The 27800-nt window shown below is 36.6% G+C and overlaps 1 protein-coding gene across 2 annotated transcripts in view; it reads right to left on the bottom strand.

The window, feature by feature from the left end:
• The window catches only part of CEMIP2 (cell migration inducing hyaluronidase 2), a 78574-nt gene that overhangs the window by 22142 nt on the left and 28632 nt on the right, over positions 1-27800 (bottom strand). For both annotated transcript variants that reach the window (XM_068552554.1, XM_068552553.1), the window contains exons 6-15: positions 25858-26046; positions 24010-24179; positions 22068-22277; positions 21551-21756; positions 21341-21410; positions 17537-17665; positions 15245-15333; positions 4612-4743; positions 3106-3141; positions 2188-2343 (exon numbers count right to left, since the gene is read on the bottom strand). In XM_068552554.1, coding sequence (XP_068408655.1) covers positions 2188-2343; positions 3106-3141; positions 4612-4743; positions 15245-15333; positions 17537-17665; positions 21341-21410; positions 21551-21756; positions 22068-22277; positions 24010-24179; positions 25858-26046 — 1387 coding nt within the window. The remainder of the gene's footprint in view (positions 1-2187; positions 2344-3105; positions 3142-4611; positions 4744-15244; positions 15334-17536; positions 17666-21340; positions 21411-21550; positions 21757-22067; positions 22278-24009; positions 24180-25857; positions 26047-27800) is intronic.

Genomic DNA, 27800 nt, shown 5'->3' with positions numbered 1-27800 from the left:
TCCTTTCAAGCCACTAAATGATAGTAATAAGGAGAAATGATATGCTTAAAAGTACAAAGGTGTAAGTCTGCAAGGCTTACTATGTCAAAGGGGATGGCTAGACTGAGAAATTTGTTTTATTCATTTTACTCCTTTCTGTTCCAACACAAACTCCTTAACCTACTAATCATATGTTATTAACCATAATTAATGTACAAAACCCATAATATTCTGGATCCCTTAGGTTTTTCCCCTATTACGTTCTTAATGGCATTGCAGAGGACCTCTATAGCAACTAATTAGTTTACAACTTGGTGGTGTTTTACAATAAAAACATAGATGCTAGCAAGCAAATCAAATAGCCTAGTTAAAAATCTATGCCTCTTGATGTGTTTCCAAGGATACATCACAAAACAGTCATCTGCCATAGAAAAGGTTGTAAAGATACAGTAAAATAAAAACTGGATCCATTGACCAACTAGTAATCTTCATTTCGAAAATTCCTCCTTAGCAAAGAAGCAATAGCATTTCGAAATAAAACTAAAGGCCAGTGTAAAATAAAAATAATGGAATTGAATTGGCCACCATTTTTACTGCAGCCCATACCCAACTAATACAGCTTTTTTTCTTCAATTTACATATTAGAAGAGGCAGCTTTAGCCTAATTGTAAAGAGCAGAGCACTGAAGCCAAACTAACAGTGTTCGAGTCCCACCTTAGCTATTTTGAGTAAGTTACTCACTTATAAAGCAGGATGATGACAGCACCTACCTCACTGGGCTTTGCAAGGATTAACTGAATAATAAAGTATTTTAGAACAGGGCCTGATACATCATAAGCATGTAATAAATGTTAGCCATTAAAAATCCATGAGGGCTTCCCTGGTGGCGCAGTGGTTGAGAATCTGCCTGCCAATGCAGGGGACACGGGTTCGAGCCCTGGTCTGGGAGGATCCCATATGCCGCGGAGCAACTGGGCCCGTGAGCCACAATTACTGAGCCTGCGCGTCTGGAGCCTGTGCTCCGCAACAAGCGAGGCCGCGATAGTGAGAGGCCCGCGCACTGCGATGAAGAGTGGCCCCCGCTTGCCGCGGCTAGAGAAAGCCCTCGCACAGAAACGAAGACCCAACACAGCCATAAATAAACAAATAAATAAACAAATAAAATAAAAATATTAAAAAAAAAATCCATGAAGTTCCTTTCCTAGTGGCTTCCACGGTCTGACTAACAGGAGTTCTACACATAGCGTAGCATATAGTAAAGACGTTCAATATTTCCCAACAACAAACACAGGCGAGAGGAGCCAAGCATAGGCTGCCCTTTGCCAGAAGCTAGTTAAGCCCTTTGGCCAACACTCATTACCTGTCCTCCAAAGCCAACTATCTGTTTGCCCCATCCCCCTGACCTGTCCTAGCCCAATATCCAGACACAGTATATAGCTTTAAGGGAATTGATGTTTGATGAATTCTGACATTAGCTCCAATGTAAGGTCTTTAGAACACTAGTATTTCTCTACCTGGTTTTCTTACGAGTAAAATGACAACTCCAAACTGTGTCTCAGAACTGAGGTACAGATTAATTACGTAATAGTTCCCTAAAAGTTCTGAAGAATCTTTCTAGTACTAAGTACTATTTTAATGACTATGATTATTTTGGCAGAAAACATGCCCAAAGTCTACCCCCATACCCTTTCAACATCTGAAACATTGTTAATTATACAGCTGTGGTTAGGTTTTGAGTCAGCTTTGGCATCTATCACCTCATTTTCTAGGACTCTTTTCAATAGGTAATTTCCTTTTTCCAGTGGCTATTTCTGAAAACTAACATCACATATTGAGGGAAAACTGACTCAATGTCCATAGTTTATGGTTTGGCAATTTTCTCAAGAAGGAAAAAAAAAAAAAACGATTACCAGCTTATATAAGGTCTTATACAGGAAGGATAAACAAGATAGGTTCCTTCATCATAAAACTGATAATGAAATCTATAAAGTGTTTAATAGTTAATGCTCCAGAATTCCAGAGGATAATACACACAATAGTAATAGCAATAATAACAACAAGAATAATAGTTTTAATAATAATAAGATAAGGTGGGAAAAGTGTCACAGTGAGAACCAATTGATACAGAATTATTACAGAAACTTTTGTAAGGGTTAGGTTTTCATTTATTGTTTAAATTTAACACTCCTCTGATAAAGCAATGCTTACCTGTTCCTGGGTAACGTCCGAGGCTTCTGGTCTATTCCTCCAGTGCCTACATACTTGTTCTGACCACCCTGAAATCCGTAATTCCTGCTCTCCCCAACAAAGAGAGATTCAGATACCTCTTGGCTGGAACCTTCATCACTTGGGAAGCTTCCGTCACTGTTAAAATGAGAATAATCATTAACCACACATCTCTAGGAAATTTAAACTGACCCTCAAATGAAGGCAAGCTATAACTTTAAAAACCTAAAAATTTTCAAAGTAGCCAGTAGCTTTTTCTGATACATATTAGTGAGTCATCAAAAGGTGCCTCAAAATTGAACATACCTCTTATAAATTAATATGTGCTTGGCAAATTAGATTTAAACAAACGAGATTTAATTTAGCAGCAATAACTAATTATTTCAGTCCCAAGCAACAATACTGCAAATGAGGAGAATAAACTTGCCCTGGACAATAATTAGTGGATAAGCATGTTTAAGATGGCAATGAGAATAACTGCTATCTGGAGAAAAATATATAACATAAAAAGTTTAGTTCTTAAAGACCACTGTGAAATTAGACCAACTCCTAAGAAAGAAAATATTTAATCTGCTCCCAACTTTTAATCCCTTCCTCTTTATTCCCCTACTTTTTAAGATCTTTAATCTAAAGCTCAAGTGTTTTCTTTTAAGCAAAAAATATGGTGGGCCTACCCTTCTGTGTAATTCCAGCTAGATTCATCTCCTATTTTGGTATAAATTCAATTAATCAATAAAAGTGTATTTTTGGCCCTCAAGTGGCATCAGGAAGTGAGTGCTAATTTTTTTAATGTTAATAAATGATATAACATTCCTGTGTTATCAAAAAGTATATATCAAGGTTATTTTACCTTACAGCTTTAAAATAATCAGATAAGTATTTTTAAAAGTAATTACAAACCTGGCAAAGGTCAGTCCTATTCCATTATCTGCAAATCTATAAGAAAAAAGAGAATGAGGGAACATTTTAATTTATCACATCATGTAAGAAGAGGTAATTCTCTCAAAATATTTAATTGTTATAAAATCCAGGAAGTTCCAGTAATGTTTACTGTCCAAGACCACATAAAAATTTCACTTTCCAATAATGAAAAGCATAGGCTCCACAGTGAAGGCACCTGGTTCCAATCTCAGCTTTGCCAATTACTAGCTGTGTGGCAAGTTATTCAACCTGTTTGTCCCTCAGTTTTCTCACCTAAAGGTTGAAATAATAATATAAGCTTCCTCATAGGATACTTGAAAGCATTCAAATGCTAATTAGTGTCAACTATTTAGAACAGTGTCTGGCACAGAGTAAGCAGCAGGTAAGTAAGTGTTAGCTATAATTATAATTTTTATCATTATACTTGGCCCCCATATCTGTGGGTTCTGCACCCACAGATTCAACCAACTGTGGATCAGAAATATTAAAAAAAAAATTCTGGAAAATTCCAAAAGGCAAAACTTAAATTTGTCCAGTGCTGACAACTATTTACATAGCGTTTACATTGCATTTACAACTATTTAGATAGCATTTACATTGTCTTGGATATAATAAGTTATAGAGATGATTTAAAGTATACAGGAGGATGTGTGTAGGTTATATGCAAATACTATGCCATTTTACATAAGGAACTTGAGCATCAGGATTTTGGTACCCATGGGGAGTCCTGGAACCAATCCCCCACGGATATCAAGGAACGACTGATTTTTAACGATTAGATCATGGTATTCTCTTCAAAACTTTTCAACATTAATACCCAAGCTATTTCTACAGATTTTATACAATATCCATTTTTTTTGCATGATAAAAGTCAGAGATGATGGTAAAATACCAAGCAGCTAATGTCAGTACCAGCCAGAAAAAAACATTTTTCTAGACTCCTGAACACCAAATCTTACCTCAACATACATCAGACTTCTCCTAAAATTATACAAATGGAAAAGCAAGATGCTTACTGCCTCAAGTCATGTTAAGACATAAGTCAACAGACTTATTAAGGGAAAATTCAAAACTTTTGTTTTGAATGGCAGTGGAAGAACATCAGGAAACTGAGTTTCCAAAGGAAGGAAAAAAATGCAGGTAGTTTCAAAATCTTTATTTAGCTCTCTGACATAGACCATGTTTGTTACATAAAGTTAAAAGTCCCAGTTTCTGTTCAATCTCATCAAAAAGCTCTCATGTCACCAGACAAGTTCAGTTCCAATAAAAGCAGCAGAATGAGACGATTCCAAACATTTGCAGTCAGTTAATGCTAGCATATTTCCTCAGAGCTTGTTCTATTAGTAATGATACTATGATTCCAGAAACCACCACTGTACTTTCAGTCTACTGGGTTTTTTTTTTTTTTTTTTGGGTTTTTAAAAATAGTCTTAAAAAATAAATACATCAGTGTCATCAGATAATAATTTCATAGAGAATACCCACGCTGAATTCTGAACGACAATGTCTCCCCCTCTGACCCAAGCTCCATTATCATTATTTTTAAAAGCAATGAGCCTGTCAATTAAAGCAGCAACACGTGGCTTTTCAGGGTCTGCATCCTGATGAGGCCGAAACCTTGGGGTTAGGAGAAAAAAAAAAAAAAAAAAAGGACTTTTAAAAAGAGTAATGAAAAGGCAATGTAATTAAGCTATTTACGATTATAAGCTTAAGTGTCAAAAAGCAGAATTTAACTTTGAACAAAACAAATCTAAAAAAAAAAACTCCTTAAGACACAACTTAATTATTTGCATTTCAAATATTGAAAAAAAATACAAATTTGCAGAGAACTGCTTTCATATTTCATAGTTTATTTTTAATCAATTTATATTATAAAAGGGACATTACAGAACACTCTAAGCACTGAAACCATTTCAAAGATAAACAAAAAAACCTCAGACCAGGAAATATAGTATGTTTTCACAAATTCTCAAGTTACATGATATTAATATAAACTTACTGAGTAAATTAATCATATATTTCAACATACATATACGTGAACCAGAGCATTATTTGAGTTGTGTGCTGGTGAAATGTTTTAGGTAGAGAGAAAACTGGATTCAATATCTTTAAAAAGCCTAAATTTAAAATAGATTATATTTATGGAATATTACTCAGCCATAAAAAAGAATGAAATTCTGCCATTTGCAACGTGGATGGACCTAAAGGGTATTCTACTTAGTGAAATAAGTCAGACAGAGAAAGACAAATACTCTATATTATCACTTATAAGTGTAACCTAAAAAATAAAACAAACAAATGAATATAACAAAACAGAAACAGACTCACAGACACAGAGAACAAACTAGTAGTTACCAGTGAGGAGAGAGTAGGTGGGGGGGCAACATAAGGGTATGGGATTAAGACATACAAACTACTATGTATGAAATAAATAAGCAACAAGGATATATTGTACAGCACAGGGAAATCTAGCCATTCTTTTATAATAACTTTAAACGGAGTATAACCTATAAAAATATTGAATCACTATGTTGTATACCTGAAACTAATACTGTAAATCTACTATAATAAAAAATATAAAGAAAAAAAGTATCAGCACTTAAAAAAAGATTGTATTTCACTGACTTATTAATTATAAAGACTGAATGTTACTTTTTCTTTCTCGTCCTTGTAAAACATTTACAAGGACCTTAATGAAAACGTCAAAAAAAATTGGTATCAAAAACTGTTAACCAGGGAGATTGGTTCAAGATGGCGGAGTAGAAGGACATGAGCTCACTCCCTCCTGCGAGAGCAATGGAATCACAACTAACTGCTGAACAATCAATGACAGGAAGACAATGGAACTCACCAAAAAAGATACCCCACATCCAAAGACAAACGAGAGGCCACAATGAGATGGTAGGAGGGGCTCAAACACAAAAAAATCAAATCCTATAACTGCTGGGTGGGTGACTCAAAAACTGGAGTACACTTATACCACAGAAGATCACCCACTGGAGTGAAGGTTCTGAGCCCCATGTCATGCTTCCCAACCTGGGGAGCTGGCAACGGGAGGAGGAATTCCTAGAGAATCAGACTTTGAAGGCTAGCGGGATTTGACTGCAGGACTTCAACAGGACTGGGGGAAACAGAAACTGCACTCTTGGCGGGCACACACAAAGTAGTGTGCGCATCAGGACCCAGGGGAAGGCGCAGTGACCCCATAGGAGACTGAACCAGACCTACCTGCGAGGACTGGAGGGTCACCTGCAGAGGCGGGAGGTGGCTCTGTCTCACCATGAGGACAAGGACACTGGCAGCAAAAGTTCTGGGAAGTACTCCTTAGCGTAAGCCCTCCCAGAGTCTGCCATTAGCCCCACCAAAGGCCGGGTAGGCTTCAGTGTTGGGTCGCCTCAGGCCAAACAACGAACAGGGAGGGAACCCAGCTCCACCCATCAACAGACAAGCAGATTAAAGTTTTACTGAGCTCTGCCCACCAGAGCAATACCCAGCTCTACCTACCACCAGTCCCTAGCATCAGGAAACTTGCACAAGCCTCTTAGATAGCCTCATCCACCAGAGGGCAGACAGCAGAAGCAACAAGAACTACAATTCTGCAGCCTGTGGAAGGAAAACCACATTCACAGAAACACAGACAAAATGAAAAGGCAGAGGACTGTGTACCAGATGAAGGAACAAGATAAAACCCCAGAAAACAACTAAATGAAGTGGAGATAGGCAACCTTCCAGAAAAAGAATTCAGAATAATGATAGTGAAGATGATCCAGGACCTTGGAAAAAGAATGGAGGCAAAGATCGAGAAGATGCAAGAAATGTTTAACAAAGACCTAGAAGAATTAAAGAACAAACACCTAGAAGAATTAAAGAACAAACAAACAGAGATGAACAATACAATAACTGAAATGAAAAATACACTAGAAGGACTCAATAGCAGAATAACTGAGGCAGAAGAACGCATAAGTGACCCAGAAGACAGAAAGGTGGAATTCACTGCCACAGAACAGAATAAAGAAAAAAGAATGAAAAGAAATGAAGACAGTCTAAGAGACCTCTGGGAAAACATTAAACACAACAACATTCACATAATACGGGTCCCAAAAGGAGAAGACAGAGAGAAAGGACGCAAGAAAATATTTGAAGAGATTATAGTCGAAAACTTCCCTAACATGGGAAAGGAAATAGCCACCCAAGTCCAGGACGCACAGAGAACCCCAGGCAGGATAAACCCAAGGAGAAACACACTGAGACACATAGTAATCAAATTCACAAAAATTAAAGACAAAGAAAAATTACTGAAAGCAACAAGGGAAAAACAACAAATAACATACAAGGGAACTCCCATAAGGTTAACAGCTGATTTCACAGCAGAAACTCAACAAGCCAGAAGGGAGTGGCATGATATATTTAAAGTGATAAAAGGGAAGAAACTACAACCCAGATTACTCTACCCGGCAAGGATCTCATTCAGATTTGACGGAGAAATCAAAAGCTTTACAGAAAAGCAAAAGCTAAGAGAATTCAGCAACACCAAACCAGCTCTACAACAAATGTTAAAGAAACTTCTCTAAGTGGGAAACACAAAAGAAGAAAAGGACCTACAAAAACAAACCCAAAACAATTAAGAAAATGCTAATAGGAACACACATATCGATAATTACCTTAAACCTGAATGGATTAAATGTTCCAACCAAAAGACACAGGCTCGCCGAATGGATACAAAAACAAGACCCATATATAGGCTGTCTACAAGAGACTCACTTCAGACCTAGGGACACATACAGACTGAAAGTGAGGGGATGGAAAAAGATATTCCATGCAAATGGAAATCAAAAGAAACCTGGAGTAGCAATACTCATATCAGATAAAATAGACTTTAAAATAAAGAATGTTACAAGAGACAAGGAAGGTCACTACATAATGATCAAGGGATCAATCCAAGAAGATATAACAATTATAAATATATATGCACCCAACACAGGAGCACCCCAATACATAAGGCAACTGCTAACAGCTATAAAAGAGGAAATCAACAGTAACACAGCAATAGTGGGGGACATTAACACCTCACTTACACCAAGGGACAGATCATCCAAACAGAAAATTGATAAGGAGACACAAGCTTTAAATGACACAATAGACCAGATAGATTTAATTGATATTTATAGGACATTCCATCCAAAAACAGCAGATTACACTTTCTTTTCAAGTGCGCATGGAACATTCTCCAGGATAGATCACACCTTGGGTCACAAATCAAGCCTCCATAAATTTAAGAAAACTGAAATCCTATCAAGCACCTTTTCTGACCACAGTGCTATGAGATTAGAAATCAATTACAGGGAAAAAAAATGTACAAAACACAAACACATGGAGGCTAAACAATATGTTACTAAATAACCAAGAGATCACTGAAGAAATCAAAGAGGAAATCAAAAAATACCTAGAAACAAACTACAATGAAAACACGACGATCCAAAACTTATGGGATGCAGCAAAAGCAGTTCTAAGAGGGAAGTTTATAGCAATACAAGCCTACATCAAGAAACAAGAAAAATCTCAAATAAACATCTAACCTTACACCTAAAGGAACTAGAGAAAGAAGAACAAACAAAACCCAACGTTTGTAGAAGGAAAGAAATCATAAAGATCAGAGCAGAAATAAATGAAGTAGAAAAAAAGAAAACAATAGCAAGGATCAATAAAACTAAAAGCTGGTTCTTTGAGAAGATAAACAAAATTGATAAACCATTAGCCAGACTCATCAAGAAAAAGAGGGAGAGGGCTCAAGTCAATAAAATTAGAAATGAAAAAGGAGAAGTTACAACAGACATCACAGAAATACAAAGCATCCTAAGAGACTACTACAAGCAACTCTATGCCAATAAAATGGACAACCTGGAAGAAATGGACAAATTCTTAGAAAAGTATAACCTTCCAAGACTGAACCAGGAAGAAATAGAAAATATGAACAGGCCAATCACAAGTAATGAAATGGAAACTGTGATTTAAAAACTTCCAACAACAACAACAACAAAATCTTCCAACAAAAGTCCAGGACCAGATGGCTTCACAGGTGAATTCTATCAAACATTTAGAGAAGAGATAACACCCATTCTTCTCAAACTCGTCCAAAAAATTGCAGAGGAAGGAACACTCCCAAACTCATTCTATGAGGCCACCATCACCGTGATACCAAAACCAGACAAAGATACTACAACAAAAGAAAATGACAGACCAATACCACTGATGAATATGGATGCAAAAATCCTCAACAAAATACTAGCAAACAGAATCCAATAACACATTAAAAGGATCATGCACCATGATCAACTGGGATTTATCCCAGGGATGCAACGATTCTTCAATATACACAAGTCAATCAATGTGATACACCGTATTAACAAATTGAAGAAGAAAAACCATATGATCATCTCAATAGATACAGAAAAAGCTTTTGACAAAATTCAACACCCATTTATGATAAAAACTCTCCAGAAAGTGGGCATAGAGGGAACCTACCTCAACATAATAAAGGCCATATACGACAAACCCACAGCAAACATCATTCTCAATGGTGAAAAACTGAAAGCATCTCCTCTAAGATCAGGAACAAGATAAGAATGTCCACTCTCATCACTATTATTCAACATAGCAAAGTAATCAGAGAAGAAAAAGAAATAAAAGGAATACAAATTGGAAAAGAAGAAGTAAAACTGTCACTGTTTGCAGATTACATGATACTATACATAGAGAATCCTAAAGATGCTACCAGAAAACTACTAGAGCTAATCAATGAATTTGGTAAAGTAGCAGGATACAAAATTAATGCAGAAATCTCTTGCATTCCTATACACTAATGAAGAAAAATCTGAAAGAGAAATTAAGCAAACACTCCCATTTACCAATGCAACAAAAAGAATAAAATACCTAGGAATAAACCTACCTAGGGAGACAAAGGACCCGTATGCAGAAAACTATAAGACACTGATGAAAAAAATTAAAGACGATACAAACAGATGAAGAGATATACCATGTTCTTGAATTGGAAGAATCAACGTTGTGAAAATGACTATACTACCCAAAGCAATCTACAGATTCAATGCAATCCCTATCAAATTACCAATGGCATTTTTTACAGAACTAGAACAAAAAATCTTAAAATTTGTATGGAGACACAAAAGACCCCGAATAGCCAAAGCAGTCTTGAGGGAAAAAAACGGAGCTGGAAGAAACAGACTCCCTGATTTCAGACTATACTACAAAGCTACAGTAATCAAGACAATATGGTACTGACACAAAAACAGAAATACATATCAATGGAACAGGACAGAAAGCCCAGAGATAAACCCACGCACCTATGGTCAACTAATCTATGACAAAGGAGGCAAGGATATACAATGGAAAAAAGACAGCCTCTTCAATAAGTGGTGCTGGGAAAACTGGACAGCTACAAGTAAAAGAATTAAATTAGAATACTCCCTAACACCATACACAAAAATAAACTCAAAATGGATTAGAGACCTAAATGTAAGACCGGACACTATAAAACTCTTAGAGGAAAACATAGGAAGAACACTCTTTGACATAAATCACAGCAATATCTTTTTTGATCCACCTCCTAGAGTAATGGAAATAAAAACAAAAATAAACAAATGGGACCTAATGAAACTTAAAAGCTTTTGCAAAGCAAAGGAAACTACAAACAAGACGAAAAGACAACCCTCAGAATGGGAGAAAATATTTGCAAACGAATCTCCAAAGGATTAATCTCCAAAATATATAAACAGCTCATACAGCTCAATATTAAAAAAACAAACAACCCAAGGAAGAAATGGGCAGAAGACGTAAACAGACATTTCTCCAAAGACACACAGATGGCCAAGAAGCACATAAAAAGCTGCTCAACATCACTAATTATTAGAGAAATGCAAATCAAAACTACAATGAGGTGTCACCTCACACCAGTTAGAATGGGCATCATCAGAAAATCTACAAACAACAAATGCTGGAGAGGGTGTGGAGAAAAGGGAACCCTCTTGCACTGTTGGTGGGAATGTAAATTGATACTGCCACTATGGAGAACAGTATGGAGGTTCCTGAAAAAACTAAAAATAGAGTTACCATATGACCCAGCAATCCTGCTACTGGACATATACCCAGAGAAAACCATAATTCAAAAAGACACATGCACCACAATGTTCATCACAGCACTATTTACAATAGCCAGGACATGGAAGCAACCTGAAGGCCCATTGACAGACGAATGGATAAAGAAGATGTGATACACATATACAATGGAATATTACTCAGCCATAAAAAGGAATGAAATTGGATCATTTTTAGAGAGGTGGCTGCATCTAGAGACTGTCATACAGAGTGAAGTCAGAAAGAGAAAAACAAGTATCGTATATTAACGCATACATGTGGAACCTAGAAAAATGGTACAGATGAACCGGTTTGCAGGGCAGAAATAGAGACACAGATGTAGAGAATAAACGTATCGACACCAAGGGGGGAAAGCAGGGGTGGGGGGGGCGGTGGTGGTGTGATGAATTGGGAGATTGGGATTGACATATATACACTGATGTGTATAAAATGGATAACTAATAAGAACCTGCTGTGTAAAAAAATAAATAAAATAAAATTCAAAAATTCAAAAGAAATTGTTTTCTTAAAAAAAACCAAAACAAAACCTGTTTACTGGGAATTCCCTGGCAGCTCAGTGGTTAGCACTCCGCACTTCCACGGCAAGGGGCATGGGTTTGATCCCTGGTCCGGGAAGTGAGATCCCACATGCCATGCAGCATGGCACCCCCCCCCCAAAAAAAACAAAAAAAAACCCTGTCAACTGTAACAACTCAAATAATTCCATAAGGCCACCTAATTTTAAAAAAGATCATTTCCATCATAATCTTACAAAGCTGGGCAGGTGGGGAGAGAAAAACTACACAGCTTTACAAAAACCAATTCAGCAGGTTGAGATTTTCAATCACACATTAAAGAAACATCATTTGCACAAATGTCACTATGAAAGTTGCTAGCACATGGTAGGTGCTCATCAAATATGTATGATTTGAGAAGCAGCTATGCCCAGAAAACAGCAAGTGCAAAGGTCCTTAGGCATGAGTGAGCTTGGCATATTCAAGGAACAATAAGCAGATTGGCTGGTAAGTAAGAACCAAGAGGGAGAGGATAGACAGGAAGGCATGTGCCAGGCAAGGGTGTGGTTCTTTATTCTAAATGCAAAGGTAAAAGTAGAATGGTGGTTGCCAGGGGCTGGAGGGAGGAGGAAATGGGGAAGTGATAGTCAAAGGGCACAAAAGCTTTAGTTATGTAAGATAAATAAATTCTAGAGATCTACTCTACAGCACAGTGCCTATAGCTAAAAATACTGCATTGTATACTTAAAATTTGCTAAGAGAGTAGATCTTCAGGTAAGTGATCTTTCCCCAAAAAATTGAATTTTTTTTAATAAAGAAAATAACGACCATAAAGGAGGTAGAAGGAAACTTTGGCAGGTGATGGATAAGTCTTTGCCCTTGACAGTTCATGGGTGTGTACTTATCTCCAAACTTACCGAGTTCTATACATTATATATGCACAGCTTTTTAAATGTCAATCATACCTCAATAAAGCAGGTGGATAAATAAGTGTGATGGAAAGTCATCAGAAACATGGAGTCAGGGCAGTGATATAACCGGATTTCACTTTTTAACTGGTCATTAGCTGCTACTTGGTGAAAGGATAATGGAGAACGGATGGTAAGACCAATCTAGAAAGCGCTACATCCACCCTTAGATTGTGAACATAACCCCTTACACTAAATGGCTCTGACCTAAGGGGTAAAAAGTCTGACTCTGAGCCATCACCCACTCTTCTGGCATTGTAGTTGCTGCCAAACAGCTTTGCAATCATCACATAATATCAAGCAGATGGAAGAGTTCTGGTAAGGAAACTACACAATGTTCTAAAAGAAAGCCAAAAGAAAAAAAAAAAAAGTACAGTAAAGCAACATCTGATTTTCTGCTGTAGCCATCTCATTTTTTCTGAAACTTCTATCCATATAAATCACTGACCACTTGCTCAGATAATCTTTATTTTTCAACCTCTTTCCCATTTGGTATGTAGAAAATGCCGTTAATTTTCTATCACCTTCATGTATAAGCCTTCAGCCCACTTCCCAACTCTCCCTTAATTGTCCTCTGCTTTAAATGCACTAGTTGGTTCTCATGCTCTTTTACCCTTTTAGATGAAATTTCCCAACCTTAAACTGGGAGCTTTCTGGATTTAAAATATCCCATCTTTGCATTCCTGTAATTTCATATCTTGAAGACACAAGGAAAGGCTCATCTGATTAACTATTAGGTCAACTTCTCCTTTGATGAACAGACTAAATATCTTCTGGATCCCACGAGCCTGATGTTTAATTCATGGGCTGGCTTATTACTCATTTGTGTTTGAGTTTTATCATTTTTACTCACGTCTGAACTGCATGAATGCATGAGGGCATATCTTATACATTAGTTTATACAAAATTAAATGTATATACTAGCTGCCAAATGTCTTGTTTCTCCTCTCCTATAATCAGTTCTTTTCAATAACAACTTCCAAATGGAGTCTAATTCCTTACCAATATGTACGTATTTATAAACATAATAAAAGTAATAGAGAGCAGAGGAAAGAATACCATTATCATAATATCATACACTCACACACGGTAAAGAACTTCTTAGGACACTATGAACAAGTTGTTTTATTGTCAAGTATAATGAAAATATCAATAGATTCTGAAATATATTTTCTCATCCATCCATTTATACACACACATGTAATTTTTTAAGGCAGATAAGAGAGTCATTTGTGCTGTGTATAAAGATTTTTCTGTTAATACTAACTTAGCAAAGTACACATTATTAGTTCTACCAGTTGTAACAAACTCTTTTAAAAAGCAGCAGCAATCTTCTAGCAAAGATTTCTTCGTTTTGTCAGTTAATATTCTCTTTTTGGTTCATAATTTGTTGTCATCTGTATGCTCCTTTTTCATCTCAAGTTTATCTCCTCTTTTTCCATGTCATATCTTGCTCAGCTATTAGGTGTCCAGTACCTTCCTTGTGTTTTATTTAAACAATGCCCACAATTTCTCCACTTCTCAAATGTTTTCTGATCATTGCTTTAATATATTTCAGGCTCAACTTGACCTTTAACAATGATTAATTTTACTAACTTATTTGCCCAGTTTTCTCCCGACCTTTATTACTGTGTCACAAGGATTCTGCTTTACTGACCTCCAGTGTGACTCCTACTTTATTCCCTTGTGAACAATAGTGCCTGTCATCCTTTTCTTAAATAACTGTCAACAGAGCCTATTAAATCTAGCACCCTTTCAGATCCTTTAGTTGGTCAATCAACTTGAAGTATAGAAAAATAACATGTACACAGCTTCTACTGAATATGACCTTAAGTTGCCATCTTTTCCAGAAAATTTTGTTTCCATTGGAGACATTTTATTTATTTTGGCTCACACACAGCATGTAAAAAAAAAACTTTGTTGAAATCCTGATCCATATCCCAACCACATTTTGTGGTTATAAAGGAGAGTAACACATAGCCCAGCTATGATATGAATCTGAGACTACGAACAACTGAACCAGAACTAGCTTAATCATCAAGTTTGAGACTTTTCCCTTTGAAATAGATTTAACGCAACATTCCATTTTGACCACTAACAAATTATATATGCCTTGGTTTTCAGGGATTATATTAAAACATCTTAGCTTAACCTGTTTTTCAATGAATCATATTCAACTTTTGGCAAAATTTTGAACCCTTTTTCAACATATCTCTCTTCTTTTTCTCTCTTTCTACAACTCTCTCTAACATCAATTTACAACTGTCAAAAAGAGAAAAAGCATCAGTTTCTTTGGCATCTCAATAAGATGAAAAGCCCAGCCACAGGACCTAGAACAGCAAAATAAATGTTTTTCCAAGACCCTCCTACAAACCCTGAAAACTTCAGTTTAAATATGTTACTGGAGAAAGAGCACAACAGCTTAACTCAGAAAGTTTTACTTTGGCAAGATATGGCTTGAGTGTGATTTAAAAGGACCAGTTCTACCTTGCACTGTTATCCAAACAGAGGTACTCCCTTGGGTCAGCAGCACTAGCATTGGTTGTTTTGACACCTTTGTCAATAAATAAGCCAGCCTGGAAAATATAATAATGGACTGAAATGAATATGAATCCCAAGTTATAACTATATATATAATGATTCATGAAATAAGTTTTAGCTTATCACATCTACCAAAAAAGGAGGGAGAAGGGAATAAACAGCAAAGCAAAGGTATTATGAAAAGAGCTACTTTCCTGTATTTTTTTAATACTTTCACTCATTTGGTCATTCAGCAAACATTTATTTAGTGCCCACCTTAGGGTAGGCACCAAGCATTATACGTCAACCAGAAAACTATGGTCTTTGCTGTTACTGACACATAAACTAGCAGGAAGACATGCAATTAAATAAACAATTACCATCCAATATGATAAGCATATAACAAAGGAAGTAGATGATGCTTTGGCAGCACATAAGAAAAGCACCAAGATAAGACCTTTTGTGAAGGTAAGAGAGAGAGAATTCAGGGAATGTCTCCAAAAAGAAGTGACATCCTAAAGCTGAAACTTGAAGGAACTAACCACACAGAACAGGTCAGGGATGAAGGGCAGGGAGTGGGTGGGAAACAGTTGAAGAACCCAGCAGAAAGTACTCAAGGGAATCATTTGTACAAAACATCTGGGGATGAGAGAAAGCATGGCACATCTGAGGGAAAAAAATCTTAGCTGGACTAACAGGAAATGTATGGAGGGAGGAAAGGTAAGGAAGAAGACTAAAGAGAAGCAAATGCCAGATGGTGCAGAGTTGATACACTAAAGAATCAAGACAATGGGACTTTTAATAAAGGCAATGTAATCAAGTGCATTTTAAGAAAGAATACTGTAGCTACAAGATGGATAATGAATTAGAAAGGGGCAAAAAGAGAGATAAGAGAAAAAATAGGAGCTGACTACAGTAATCCAGAAGAGAAATAAAGGTGATCTAGACTTGTGACAGTAGTAACAGGTAAAATAGAGTGAGAATTCTTTACTAGGTAGAATTGATACCATTTAGTAATTAATAAAATGTCTAAGGATAAGGGAAAGGAAACAAACAATAAAGGTTCATATATTTCTAGTCTGGGCAATTAAGTGGCTAATGGTTTCACTCACTGAAACGGAGATACAGAAATGGGTCTGGGGACAAAAATAAGGATTTTCGTGTTGAACACATTTTATTTATGTGTCCCTGAGACATCTAGCAGGCTGGATGTCTGATATCACTCTGGATAGTCATTCCCAAATTTAACAAGTTAAAACCTAATAATCCACTCATTATTTAGATCTAATATCTTTTATTTTAAATTGATACTGTAGATTACTACATGTCCTCATGGTATATGACATTAAAAAAATTAATTAGAATAAGGTGTTTTTTGTAATACCACTTATAATAAGAAAATTTTGAGGATTTCTGCTTTGAAGTGCTGCTTTCAACAATTACTAGCCTTAATCAACTATTCAGTTCATAAAAACCACAATTCTTTCTAAGTTTTTTCCTCTCTCAAGTCTTCATCAAGTGATTCTAAGCTCTTCAAATTATATCACACTTAGGTTTTTAAAGGATCCTCTGAGTATCATAAATGGAAAGTATTAATTCAACTTTGATGGGCACATCAGAGTAAAGAATCTGGGCATTGTATCACATGATGAAAATATCAAGATGCCTTGTGAGCATAAAATGAACCAGATGCATTTATCACCAGGGAGGTGGGGACAAGTGCCAAATATCATGAAAGTTAGAGTTCTTAAATGGCCTTTTGTCTCCTTGACCTATATATCATTTTAAATTAGGTCAAATATTCTTAAACAATATTTCACTATTTACATAACTAGTATTAAATGTCCAATAGGACACCCTATTAGCACTGAGGGAAGAGAGAAAATATGCTTTTTAAGCTCCAGAAGCATATAATACACTAATGTGTACAGCCTTAGAAACATGTAATGATATTAAAGATTGAAAAGAAGGCAAGGGGAGGGAAGGAAGAGGATGAGGATTCATAGGTCAAGTCCATTATTATAATTATTCAGATTGCATGTACATGTGTGCCGTAGCATATGTTCCTATGTGTGTATAAACAGAAAGCTGTCTATACATCCTGAATGTGGCAAGGTTAGGAGTCTGCTTATTTAATCACAAATCACTTTCTCTGACGACAAGTTCTACCTAATATTAACATTTCTCAGTTGTAATCACAGTAGTCCATCCTTTACCCTGCAAATCGTATGTACTGATTGTTAATATTTAGGAACCTACCTTAAAACTTGAATGGACCCTGTTGTTATAAAATATTCCCAATGGAGTGAGTTCTGGTTTCGCTAAGAGCTGCAATCCACTGGATTCCCCTGTAGGTTCCTTGTGGAATAAATACCATATTCCAGCATCCTATAATTAAAAGGGCAAGATTATTAAAAAGCCTCCTTTTATAAAGCCACTCTATGAAACACTCTCACATAACCTAAGCATTTCACAAACAAGTTTCATCTTTTTAACACTAATTATTCATTGGTTCAGGTTCAGAATTGACTCTAAAGAGTTGTGCACTCATCTACCACCCTCAAAGCAGTATATCAGGCTTTAAAAAAAAAAGCAAATTTAATTTTGCTTGTAAGATGGGACGAAAGGGCTTCCCTGGTGGTGCAGTGGTTGGGAGTCTGCCTGCCAGTGCAGGGGACACGGGTTCAAGCCTTGGTCTGGGAGGATCCCACATGTCGCGGAGCAGCTGGGCCCATGCGCCACAACTGCTGAGCCTGCGCTCTAGAGCCCGCGCGCCTAGAGCCCGTGCTCTGCAGCAGGAGAGGCCACCACAATGAGAGGCCCGCGCACCGCAATGAAGAGTGGCCCCTGCTTGCTGCAACTAGAGAAGGCCCGTGCGCAGCAACGAAGGCCCAATGCAGCCAAAATTAAATAAATTAATTAATTTAAAAAAAAAATGATGGGACGAAAGATAGAATTAGCTGATACCAAAATTTATTTTCGAAGTAACTTTCCCATCATTATCTACTTTAAAAACTCATGCAGCCAGGACATGGAAGTAACCTAAATGTCCATCAACAGAGGAATGGATAAAGAAGATGTGGTATATATATATACGCATACATACATACACACACACAGTGGAATATTACTCGCAATGAAAAAGAACAAAATAATGCCATTTGTAGCAACATGGATGGACCTAGAGATTGTTATACTAAGTGATGTAAGTCAGACACAGAAAGACAAATATCATATGATATCACTTATATGTGGAACCTAAAAAAAAGGGTACAAATGAACTTATTTACAAAACTGAAGTAGAATCACGGATGTATTTGGTTGGCCAAAAAGTTCATTTGGCCAATCCAATAGAAAAGAAACTTTTGGCTACCAGGGGATAAAGGGGGGTGGGGGGGAAGGAGGGATAAACTGGGAGATTGGGACTGATATATACACACGACTATATATAAAATAGATAACTAATAAGAACCTGCTGTATAGCACAGGGAACTGTACTCAGTTCTCTGTAATGGCCTATATGGGAAAAAAATCTAAAAAAAAAAGAGTGGTTATATGTACATGTATAACTGATTCACCTGAAATTAACACAACACTATAAATCAACTATACTCCAATAAAAAATTTTTTTAAATCAAAGTATTAAATAACAGCTGGGGGGAAAAAAAAAAGTCATACAGAACTAGAACCAAACAATTCTCCCCTTCCCTTCCATGTGACCAAGACAGCATAGCCTTTTAGCAATATGGGTTTTTTTCCGTTTACCTCCAAACCTGATCAATAGATGAGTCATACCTATTAAACAACTATCCACCAACATGCAGAGATCACTGACTTCTTTCAAACAACTCCAGTGCCCTTCCTGTCCTGAGGCAATTTTTGCCAAACAGAAAAAACCACCACATGCATGAATCAGGATGCTGTCTCAGGCTGGGTCCTGTCTGTTCAATTTCAGTGTTACTTACCTTAACGAAAGCAGCAGAACAGTTTGAAAATTTCTGACACTCAAAATAAGATATAAAAATCGAAATGAAATGTTCTTAATCTCTGTGACAATTTTTTATTTTACGATTTAATTACAAATCAGCCCAATGTGAGGGACAACTTCACATTAAGGAACTTTGATTAAACAGATTGTTAAAACTCAAATATATAGTCCAAAAGTATGGTATCAATTCAAATTTAGCAAACATTTATTTAGTGCCAGGTCTCAAAGAATTCATACTCTAATGGGAAATACAGAGAGAACTAAAATATAATATATGTAATAAGTACTGTATTAGTTTTAACGAAGTCCTTTAGGAGCATAGAGAGATGAATTGTGGAAAACATATCACCAAAACGAATGCAGTATGTGGCATTTTTCCATGATAAAACTTTACAGATGGGTCTTAGTAAAACAAACTACTCTGAAAAATGTGTTTGCCACCTCTATTCTTTTGGGCACAAAACAGACTTGGAGGGCTGTGAGGAAGGCTCCATACCATAGCCCTATAAACTGAGGGCAGAGTAAACCCTACCAAGATGCAATGGAGTTTCAGGTTGGGGGATAGAAAAAGGGGGATAAGGAGGTAGCAGCTGTTTCCTGTTAAAACTCTGTGGTGTCAAAACAGGTAAAGGGAGCTTTGTAAAAGGCAGTGGAAAGGTACCAAGAAGAAAGGGTTTGATTTACTTTGGGAGGAAAACCCTTGCCAAAACATGAGCTTTACCGGAACAATTTTTCTAGAGAGAAAAAAAGAACTCACAGAATGAATAGGAAGAAGAGCATACAGGAGATGGAAAAGATAGAGACCTGCTTTCTTCCTTTCTCACATGAGGCCTAGTAAGGATGTCTGGCAACCTCACCTTACATTTTTCATGGACTATTTGCAATTTGCTTTGATCTTCAACCCATGACTTCTGAAAACAGCTGAAAGGAATCTCTGCTCTGACTGTTCATTTGTAATGTAACAGATCAGAAGATGATCCTGGGGTAAGACTGCACATCAAACCCTTGGTCACCTTTACCCAAAATCTCATCTTCCAATCAGAAACTCTCAACACAAATCCTATATGGGCTCAACAAATATTTGATGAAAAATGAATGAATAGAAGCCTGAAATGATTCAATGTCCAGGTCTCTGCTCTGTCAAATGAGAATTTTGTTTTATGTTTTATGCTTTTAAGAAAAATCACAGATGTGAATTCCACCATCACCCAGTGATACCTGTTTTCTGGTTATCTTGAAGAAATACTCCCTTCAACTAATTTTTTATTTCATCCTGGAAAACAATGCTAGGTATTTCTTTCCTTTTTAAAATGTTAATAGCCATGATGTATATATATGAATATTCAGGTTTTGCTGCAAAGCTCATATTTCTGTGCTATAGTTTTCAGCACAGATATACTCATAATAGTATCATGTCTTAAAGATTCATTTTTATGTTATAAATTAGCAGCTCTAAAAATACACTTACAAATGTAAATTTCCCCAAGCTTATCCTGGAGACATTTCTGTCATCCAAAAACAGTTCATTTATACTCTTAAGTTATCCCTGTGTATGTGTATGTGAAACAATTTAAGGCACATAGTTAATTTAAGGCACACAATTGAGTCCTTGCTTTACCAAGGAGATGAAATTCCTAAGTGTATACAATCCCTGTATTTAACAAAAGGATGTGCCCCTTTGACCAGAATGACCATTGTCATAATATTCTACAGAATAATCCACTCTCACAAGGCTTTCTTTGCTCATTAATATATGGCCGAAATAGGGAAGCCAGAAAGATCGTACATAATACACTAAAAATACACTCTGGAGATGACATGATAACCCTAGATATGAGCCCACCTCTTTTCTGGCATTTAGCACCTGTCTTACTACACTCATAAATACTAACTGGCACAAATGATTTAGAAGAAATAGAAGAACCATCTCAACCATAGCCTGCTCTCAATGAAATAAGCTGCACCAGAAAGCAAGGTGCTTGAGTTAGATTACCACAAACTACACTGCATATATATAAACCAGAATACTTACAAACTTGAATACAAAAAAACTGAAGCACTTTAATATTATTTACCTGTGAGCCTGCAGCTGCATTATTAATCAGATTATTGTTGGGATGAGCAATCCAGAAAGTTGAAACAGCCCTGAAAGGCATTTATTAAGGTGATTTAAACATTCATCAGGAAAAATCCCACCTATTAAAAACCTTCCCCAAAACATCTTCCCCAAAAGCCAACAGCCCTTGACCATCACAAGTGAGTTTTTCACTCCGCCAATTACTCACATACAGTCAGTGGCAGGCACAGGGATATAATTTCCAAACACTTTTTCCCGCATGGTGGTACACATGGAGTTATTCCTATCAGTGGGAAGTAGGGTGCCTGGTTTGGTGAGGAGTCCCAGATTGTGGAACAAAGTGTTTCTCTGTTCAATACCATCTTCCAAAAAGAAACAATGACCTAGTGTGTCAAATCCGATGGTGTCTTTTATCTGCAGAAATACAAGTGTATGATGTCATTGGTAACAAGATTGACTGCAGTTTAAGTGACAAGTGCTATTCATGAGGCATGCTCAGTACAAAAGCGAAAAGAAGTTTTCATCTTAGCTGATGGGGCAAAGTCAAATGTCAGGGTTCATTGATCTCTTAAAAGAACAGAGAAAAACAGCAGAACTCTCAGTAAAGCAGGATAGAGTAAGACATGTCGTATAACAGCTTACTTATATAAAATTGAGAAGTCATGAGAATGAAGGAGAGTTAACTGTTTCCATAATATGCATCAACATAATGTGAGGCTACTTACCAGCAAGCCATTTGTCCCATGCACAGTGATACACCTTGAGAAGCTGTGATGAATAGATAGGCCGTCCACAAATGTTGCATGTCTGTACCCTCCTTTATAATCCACGTCTCCACACAGGTGAAAATGAACAGGATACCGCCCCAGGTGCTGCTGACCCATGTGTTTCAATTCCACATGAGAAAGATGGACTGAAGTAAAATTTTTCTTTATCTGTAAGACAAAGACAACCAAAATCAAACTAATACATAAGCAAGGTAGCTTCAGCAAAGTAGCTCAGAATAGCAAACTAGCAAAAAATATTGTTTTAATAGAAAATATCTGAAGGAGACTAGACTAGACTGTTTTCCTGGATCGTAATTTAGCAAATGCTTCCTTACATAAGTGAATGCTTTAAAGAGCAATAAAAATAGCCTCTCATTAGGAATAAAGGAAATGTAACAAGGAAAACTACAGAAATGGTTTCTGTATATATGTTTGGGTTTGTTCAAATATTTTGGCCATTTCCAGTCTTGTCTTATTCTTTCATTTCTATAATCTCCACCAGAGTTTGATAAATAATTATTTCTAAATCCTCCCTCAATGTTTAATTAGCACATACTGTTGTTTACTTGAGTCCTTTTTAAAAACGCCACTGTTGATCCACCACTTGAGCGATCTCAATATTTACAAACACTGGATTTTTTATCACACTACTAAAAACAAAGAAATGACACTGACCAACATTTTAGAAATCAGTGCAACAGAAACGAAGCCAACAATAATAGCCTACTCAATGCACAAAAACTGATTTTAAGACACATGTAGCCAAAATGCAGCCCAGGAGTCCAATACATTAGTACATAGAGCAATGCTTAGCACACAGTAAGTGTTCAGTACTTTTACAGAATAAAAATCTGCATACAAAAAATATCTTTACAGAAACATATTTTGAATGTGTACTGCTTACCGTTTCATAATATGTTTTTTTAAAAAAAACTGATTCGGGGCTTCCCTGGTGGCGCAGTGGTTGAGAATCTGCCTGCCAATGCAGGGGACACGGGTTCGAGCCCTGGTCTGGGAAGATCCCACATGCCGCGGAGCAACTAGGCCCGTGAGCCACAATTGCTGAGCCTGTGCTCCGCAACAAGAGAGGCCGCGATAGTGAGAGGCCCACACACCGCGATGAAGAGTGGCCCCCACTTGCCGCAACTAGAGAAAGCCCTCGCACAAAAACGAAGACCTGGGCTTCCCTGGTGGCGCAGTGGTTGAGAGTCTGCCTGCCAATGCAGGGGACACGGGTTCGAGCCCTGGTCTGGGAGGATCCCACATGCCACGGAGCAACTGGGCCCGTGAGCCACAACTACTGAGCCTGCGCGTCTGAAGCCTGTGCTCCGCAACAAGAGAGGCCGCGATAGTGAGAGGCCCGCGCACTGCGATGAAGAGGCACCCCCGCTTGCCGCAACTAGAGAAAGCCCTTGGGCAGAAACGAAGACCCAACGTAGCTAAAAATAAATAAATAATAAAAATAATAAAAATAAAGGAATTCCTTTTAAAAAAAAACCAAAAAACTAAAACCTTAAAAAAAAAACAAAACAAAGACCCAACACAGCCATAAATAAATAAATAAAAATTTTAAAAAAAACCAAAAAAAACCTGATTCTTTCAGAGATTGCATGCATGATACTGAGATTATTTGTTTTTTTGTCTGTATAATTGGTTCTTCCCAATGTAAATTGATTTAATCCTTCATGGGACAATTCTTAAATGGTTTAACTATAGGTCCAGATCAACTAAATAAAGATATAACCTTATCTTTTAATCATCTAAAATCTCATTGTTATTGGATAAAGAAATAAAATATGATTTCAATAGCCATACAGATGTCATTCCAAAACTTGAAAGTTTTTTCCACATGCACTTAGCAGCCAGGGTTTCAAAGAGTTCATTAAATCCTTTTGCCTACCATGACATGTCCCCCAAAGGTATCATAATCAAAGAATTGGCACTGGTTTTCAGCGTAGCATGAGTCTTCCATTTCTCCTCGGATTACAATATTCTGGGTAAGAATTCCAACCTCAGCTCTCATGTCTACACCATCTATAATCTCACCCATGTGCAGGAACTGAGGCGTTTCTGGTTGATGAGAGCAAAGCAAAAATAACATTAGAACAATGAAAACATAAAACTTATGTCAAAAAGATAGTCCTCTTTATTCTGTAACTCCAAGACATTATTAAAATGTATTGTTTTCTTCCATTCTTCAATACCTCAGAACCACAGAATCCCAGGAAGTAAAGATTTTAAGGATTATCTAGTCTAATTCCCTACTCAATGCCTTAACCCTCACTACCAACTATCAAACCCACACACAGAGAGCTTACTCCTCCCTGAAGTAGTTCAGTCCTCTCTTGAACAGCACCAATAATCCGGAATCTAACTAAGAATCCATGCTGTCTCTCTCTCTCTCTCTCTGCTTCCTGTCCATGTGCTCTTGTTCTACTCCCCTGAGGACAGATGAAGACCCAGATGCATGTTGGATCTAGGAAAACGAATGGTTTTGTACATGTTGATAACAGAGTGTCAAGTTGTTTTTGCTTCTACTTCAAAGCTAAAGTAATCTGCATTTGGACATTAACAGTACAGAAATAACCATCTTTCCTTTCCCACTTCTTATTGTAATATTATTATGCACTTTTAAATTCCCACCTTTATTGGAAGCTTAGAAACACTTTAAGAACGAGCTTTTATCTGATCTTTACTATATAAACTCAGGAAGGAAAAATACAAATAAATCAAGGAGTTGAGATTATGGAGACTCATTATCATGTAGACTTGTTAACAAGAGTGAGAATTTCCAACTGAAATTAATGCCAGATCGTATCATGGTTTTTTAGCTTTTTGTTTTCTGCTTATACCCTGTATTGTCAAGAAAGAAAAGTACAAAACTGAATGAAACAAGAAAAAACTGCTAAGTGGGCCAATCCCATTTTTTTCTAAAGCAAAAAATTTTCCTTTAACCTTCAAAGCTCTAAATTACCCATTGAGTACTTATTAAATAGTTACTATAAATTATTTTGTTTTGTTTTTATTTTGTTTTGTATCAAAAATGTATATTTTTATTACAGAAGCAAGGAACTATAATGAGTGAAATGCACAATGAATCCCATAACTGAGGCAATGAAGGAAGAAGCTTTGCCTATTACCAGGCTCAAAATAAGTACCTGGTAAATGTCAGTCATCCTTTATAAACACAGCTTACAGTAAGAATCTTATTGTACATTGCTCTCTCTCAAAAAATATATTATTCAAGATTATGATAGGAAATGTAGTTTTATGAAAATACCTTTTTGGTTTCATTTTAAATATATTAGTGAGATCTACTTTTTGCCAAGAAAGTAGACACTCAAAAACCATGAGTTTCATTTTTTTTAATTAAAAAAAGAAAGACTTCTATTAAAAAATGAATCTGGTTTACTATTATTTAATAGTGGAAAATTAATAAGAAAGTAGTTGGAAAGGATCTTGAAAAAATCAATCCATCTAGTCTGCATCTTTTTTTTTTTAACATAGAAACTGGCACAAAAACACTGATTTGCCTATAACACATCATTAACAGCAACATTATTGCTCAATGACTACTTTTATCTAACATCCTCTGGGACTCTAGTGTTCAAAGCACCCCACTGCTAAGAACTTCAATATTGATGAAGATGAAGATGATGATGATGATGACGACTGAAGGAAAAACAAAGAATTCCAGGCGTCATATCTCAAAGAGTGTTTCCCAAGAGCCTTCTGAGCAGTCTGATACCTTTGACTTTGACCTGGAAGCGGTTGCACTTGGGACAGGGGAGAAGGGTGAACTCCTCTGCTTGGTACATGGAATAGTCCGTGCTTGCGACCACAATCTGATCTCCGGGTTTCCAGCTACTAACGTCATCCAGCAGATGAAGTTTCACTCCATCCACGACCTCTACCCGGAAACCTGAAAGAGAAACACCTAAACCAAAAAGCAAGAAAGAAAGTGATTTTTTTTTTTGTAAAATCAACCCCCTCACTGACTCACAAATCAAAAGTTAAAATAAACACAAGTCAGCAATGCTTCAATTTGATCCATGCACAGGATGAGACAGGACATTAGCACACACATAATCTTAATATTAAGAATAACAGCTTGCCTTAGGCAATCTCTCATTTCTGTGCCTTTTTTCATCCTTTAGTCTTTATCTACAAGTGTCCTTCCACTCTTAATTAGTCAACCAAGATACTATTCATCTGATAAAATTCAGGCGAACCTTTAAGTACTTCCCAAACATCCTTGCTGGAAGTAACCTTTATCTCCGGTATTCTCATTCTGATATTCTCTTTGGTATGATTCATATCATTCCAATGGGAAGACAGCTCACCTCCCTGGAAGCTACACCAGTAAAGGCAGCAAAGTACATGCATCTGTGTATTCACTGCTCTGTCTCATAGTGCAGACTCATAAATGTCTACTGAAGGGATGAGTATTCCCACTATTATCTGCAATGTGACCTAAAGGCCACATGATAGTGCCCCAGTCCAACTCAGCTCCTTTCCTGGGATAACGTCAGGCTTGCAATCCAGGGACTACTGATTATTGATCTCTCCTAATACCTCCTTTTGAAATTCAGAGTTGGTTCCCAACTAGGCAGATGAAAACTGAAAAGTTGATCCAGCATCTCCATAACTTATACTCTTTAACATGCAACCAAGTGTAGAAGTGTTTCCTGCTTCTAAACTGTCCATGATATAATCTGTCATGGTTCAAAAAGTGATTTAATGCAAATGAATATGGAATAGATGGAAGCTATGGAAAATATGGAAATGTGGGAAAACACCACATTTCAAAGATATCTGTTTACTAACTGTACTTCACTATCATCCTTCTAATTAACTGGCAAACTACTCTGGGGCTACTTTAAGATACTGACTCTAAAAGTCGATGATAGGAGTAAAAAAAACTCATTTACTCAAGTTAGGGGAATAAAAAAGAGGGAAATTTAGGCAAGGCACAAAGAGTAACACAAATATCCTTACAGTCTTGAGGACATCCTGATAAAACCTAACCTGAGCAAGTCTTGAATTCTGCTCCTTTAGACTCTGATCCACCATGTTTTCCTGTTTCTACAAAGCACCAAAAAAAAAAACAAGAAAAAAAAAAGAACCTAATAAATGTAAAGTGTTTTCTTTTTTTATATGTTTCTTGCATATAAATACTAAAGCCTATAATGGAATTCTGTCTAAATAATAATAATAACTCAAACAATAACGATAGCTAACAGTTGTGGGATTTCACATACATAATAACTTTTCATCAAAACAACTTTGAGATATAGGAACTATTATATGCATTAAAGATAAAGAAAGCAAAGGCCAAGGAGTCTGACTGACAGCTGAAAAATGATAGAGCCCGCAAATGAATGCTAATTTAATTCCAGAGTCCAATTTCCTAAACTCTATATCATTCTGCCTTCCCAAGAATCAAAACAGGCAGGGTAAAAGCAAAGGTAAACAAAAACCTCATGGTAGCAATGACAATCACTACCCCAAATTTCAGATTTTACCAAAAAGAATTATCTAAAAAAAGAACTAAGAAACATTAATTTTTTCATATAAAATTTCAATAATGCTTTAAAAAAAGATTTCTAGATGAATAAGTTTTGGCTTAAAAGACCATCAGAATTTGTTTCTGTTTAAAGAAAAAAAAAAGCTATGTTACATGGAAAAAAT

This window comes from Eschrichtius robustus, chromosome 10, assembly GCF_028021215.1.
Source record: "Eschrichtius robustus isolate mEscRob2 chromosome 10, mEscRob2.pri, whole genome shotgun sequence".
Classification (NCBI taxonomy): domain Eukaryota; kingdom Metazoa; phylum Chordata; class Mammalia; order Artiodactyla; family Eschrichtiidae; genus Eschrichtius; species Eschrichtius robustus.
This window is presented reverse-complemented; position numbering and strand designations above follow the sequence as displayed.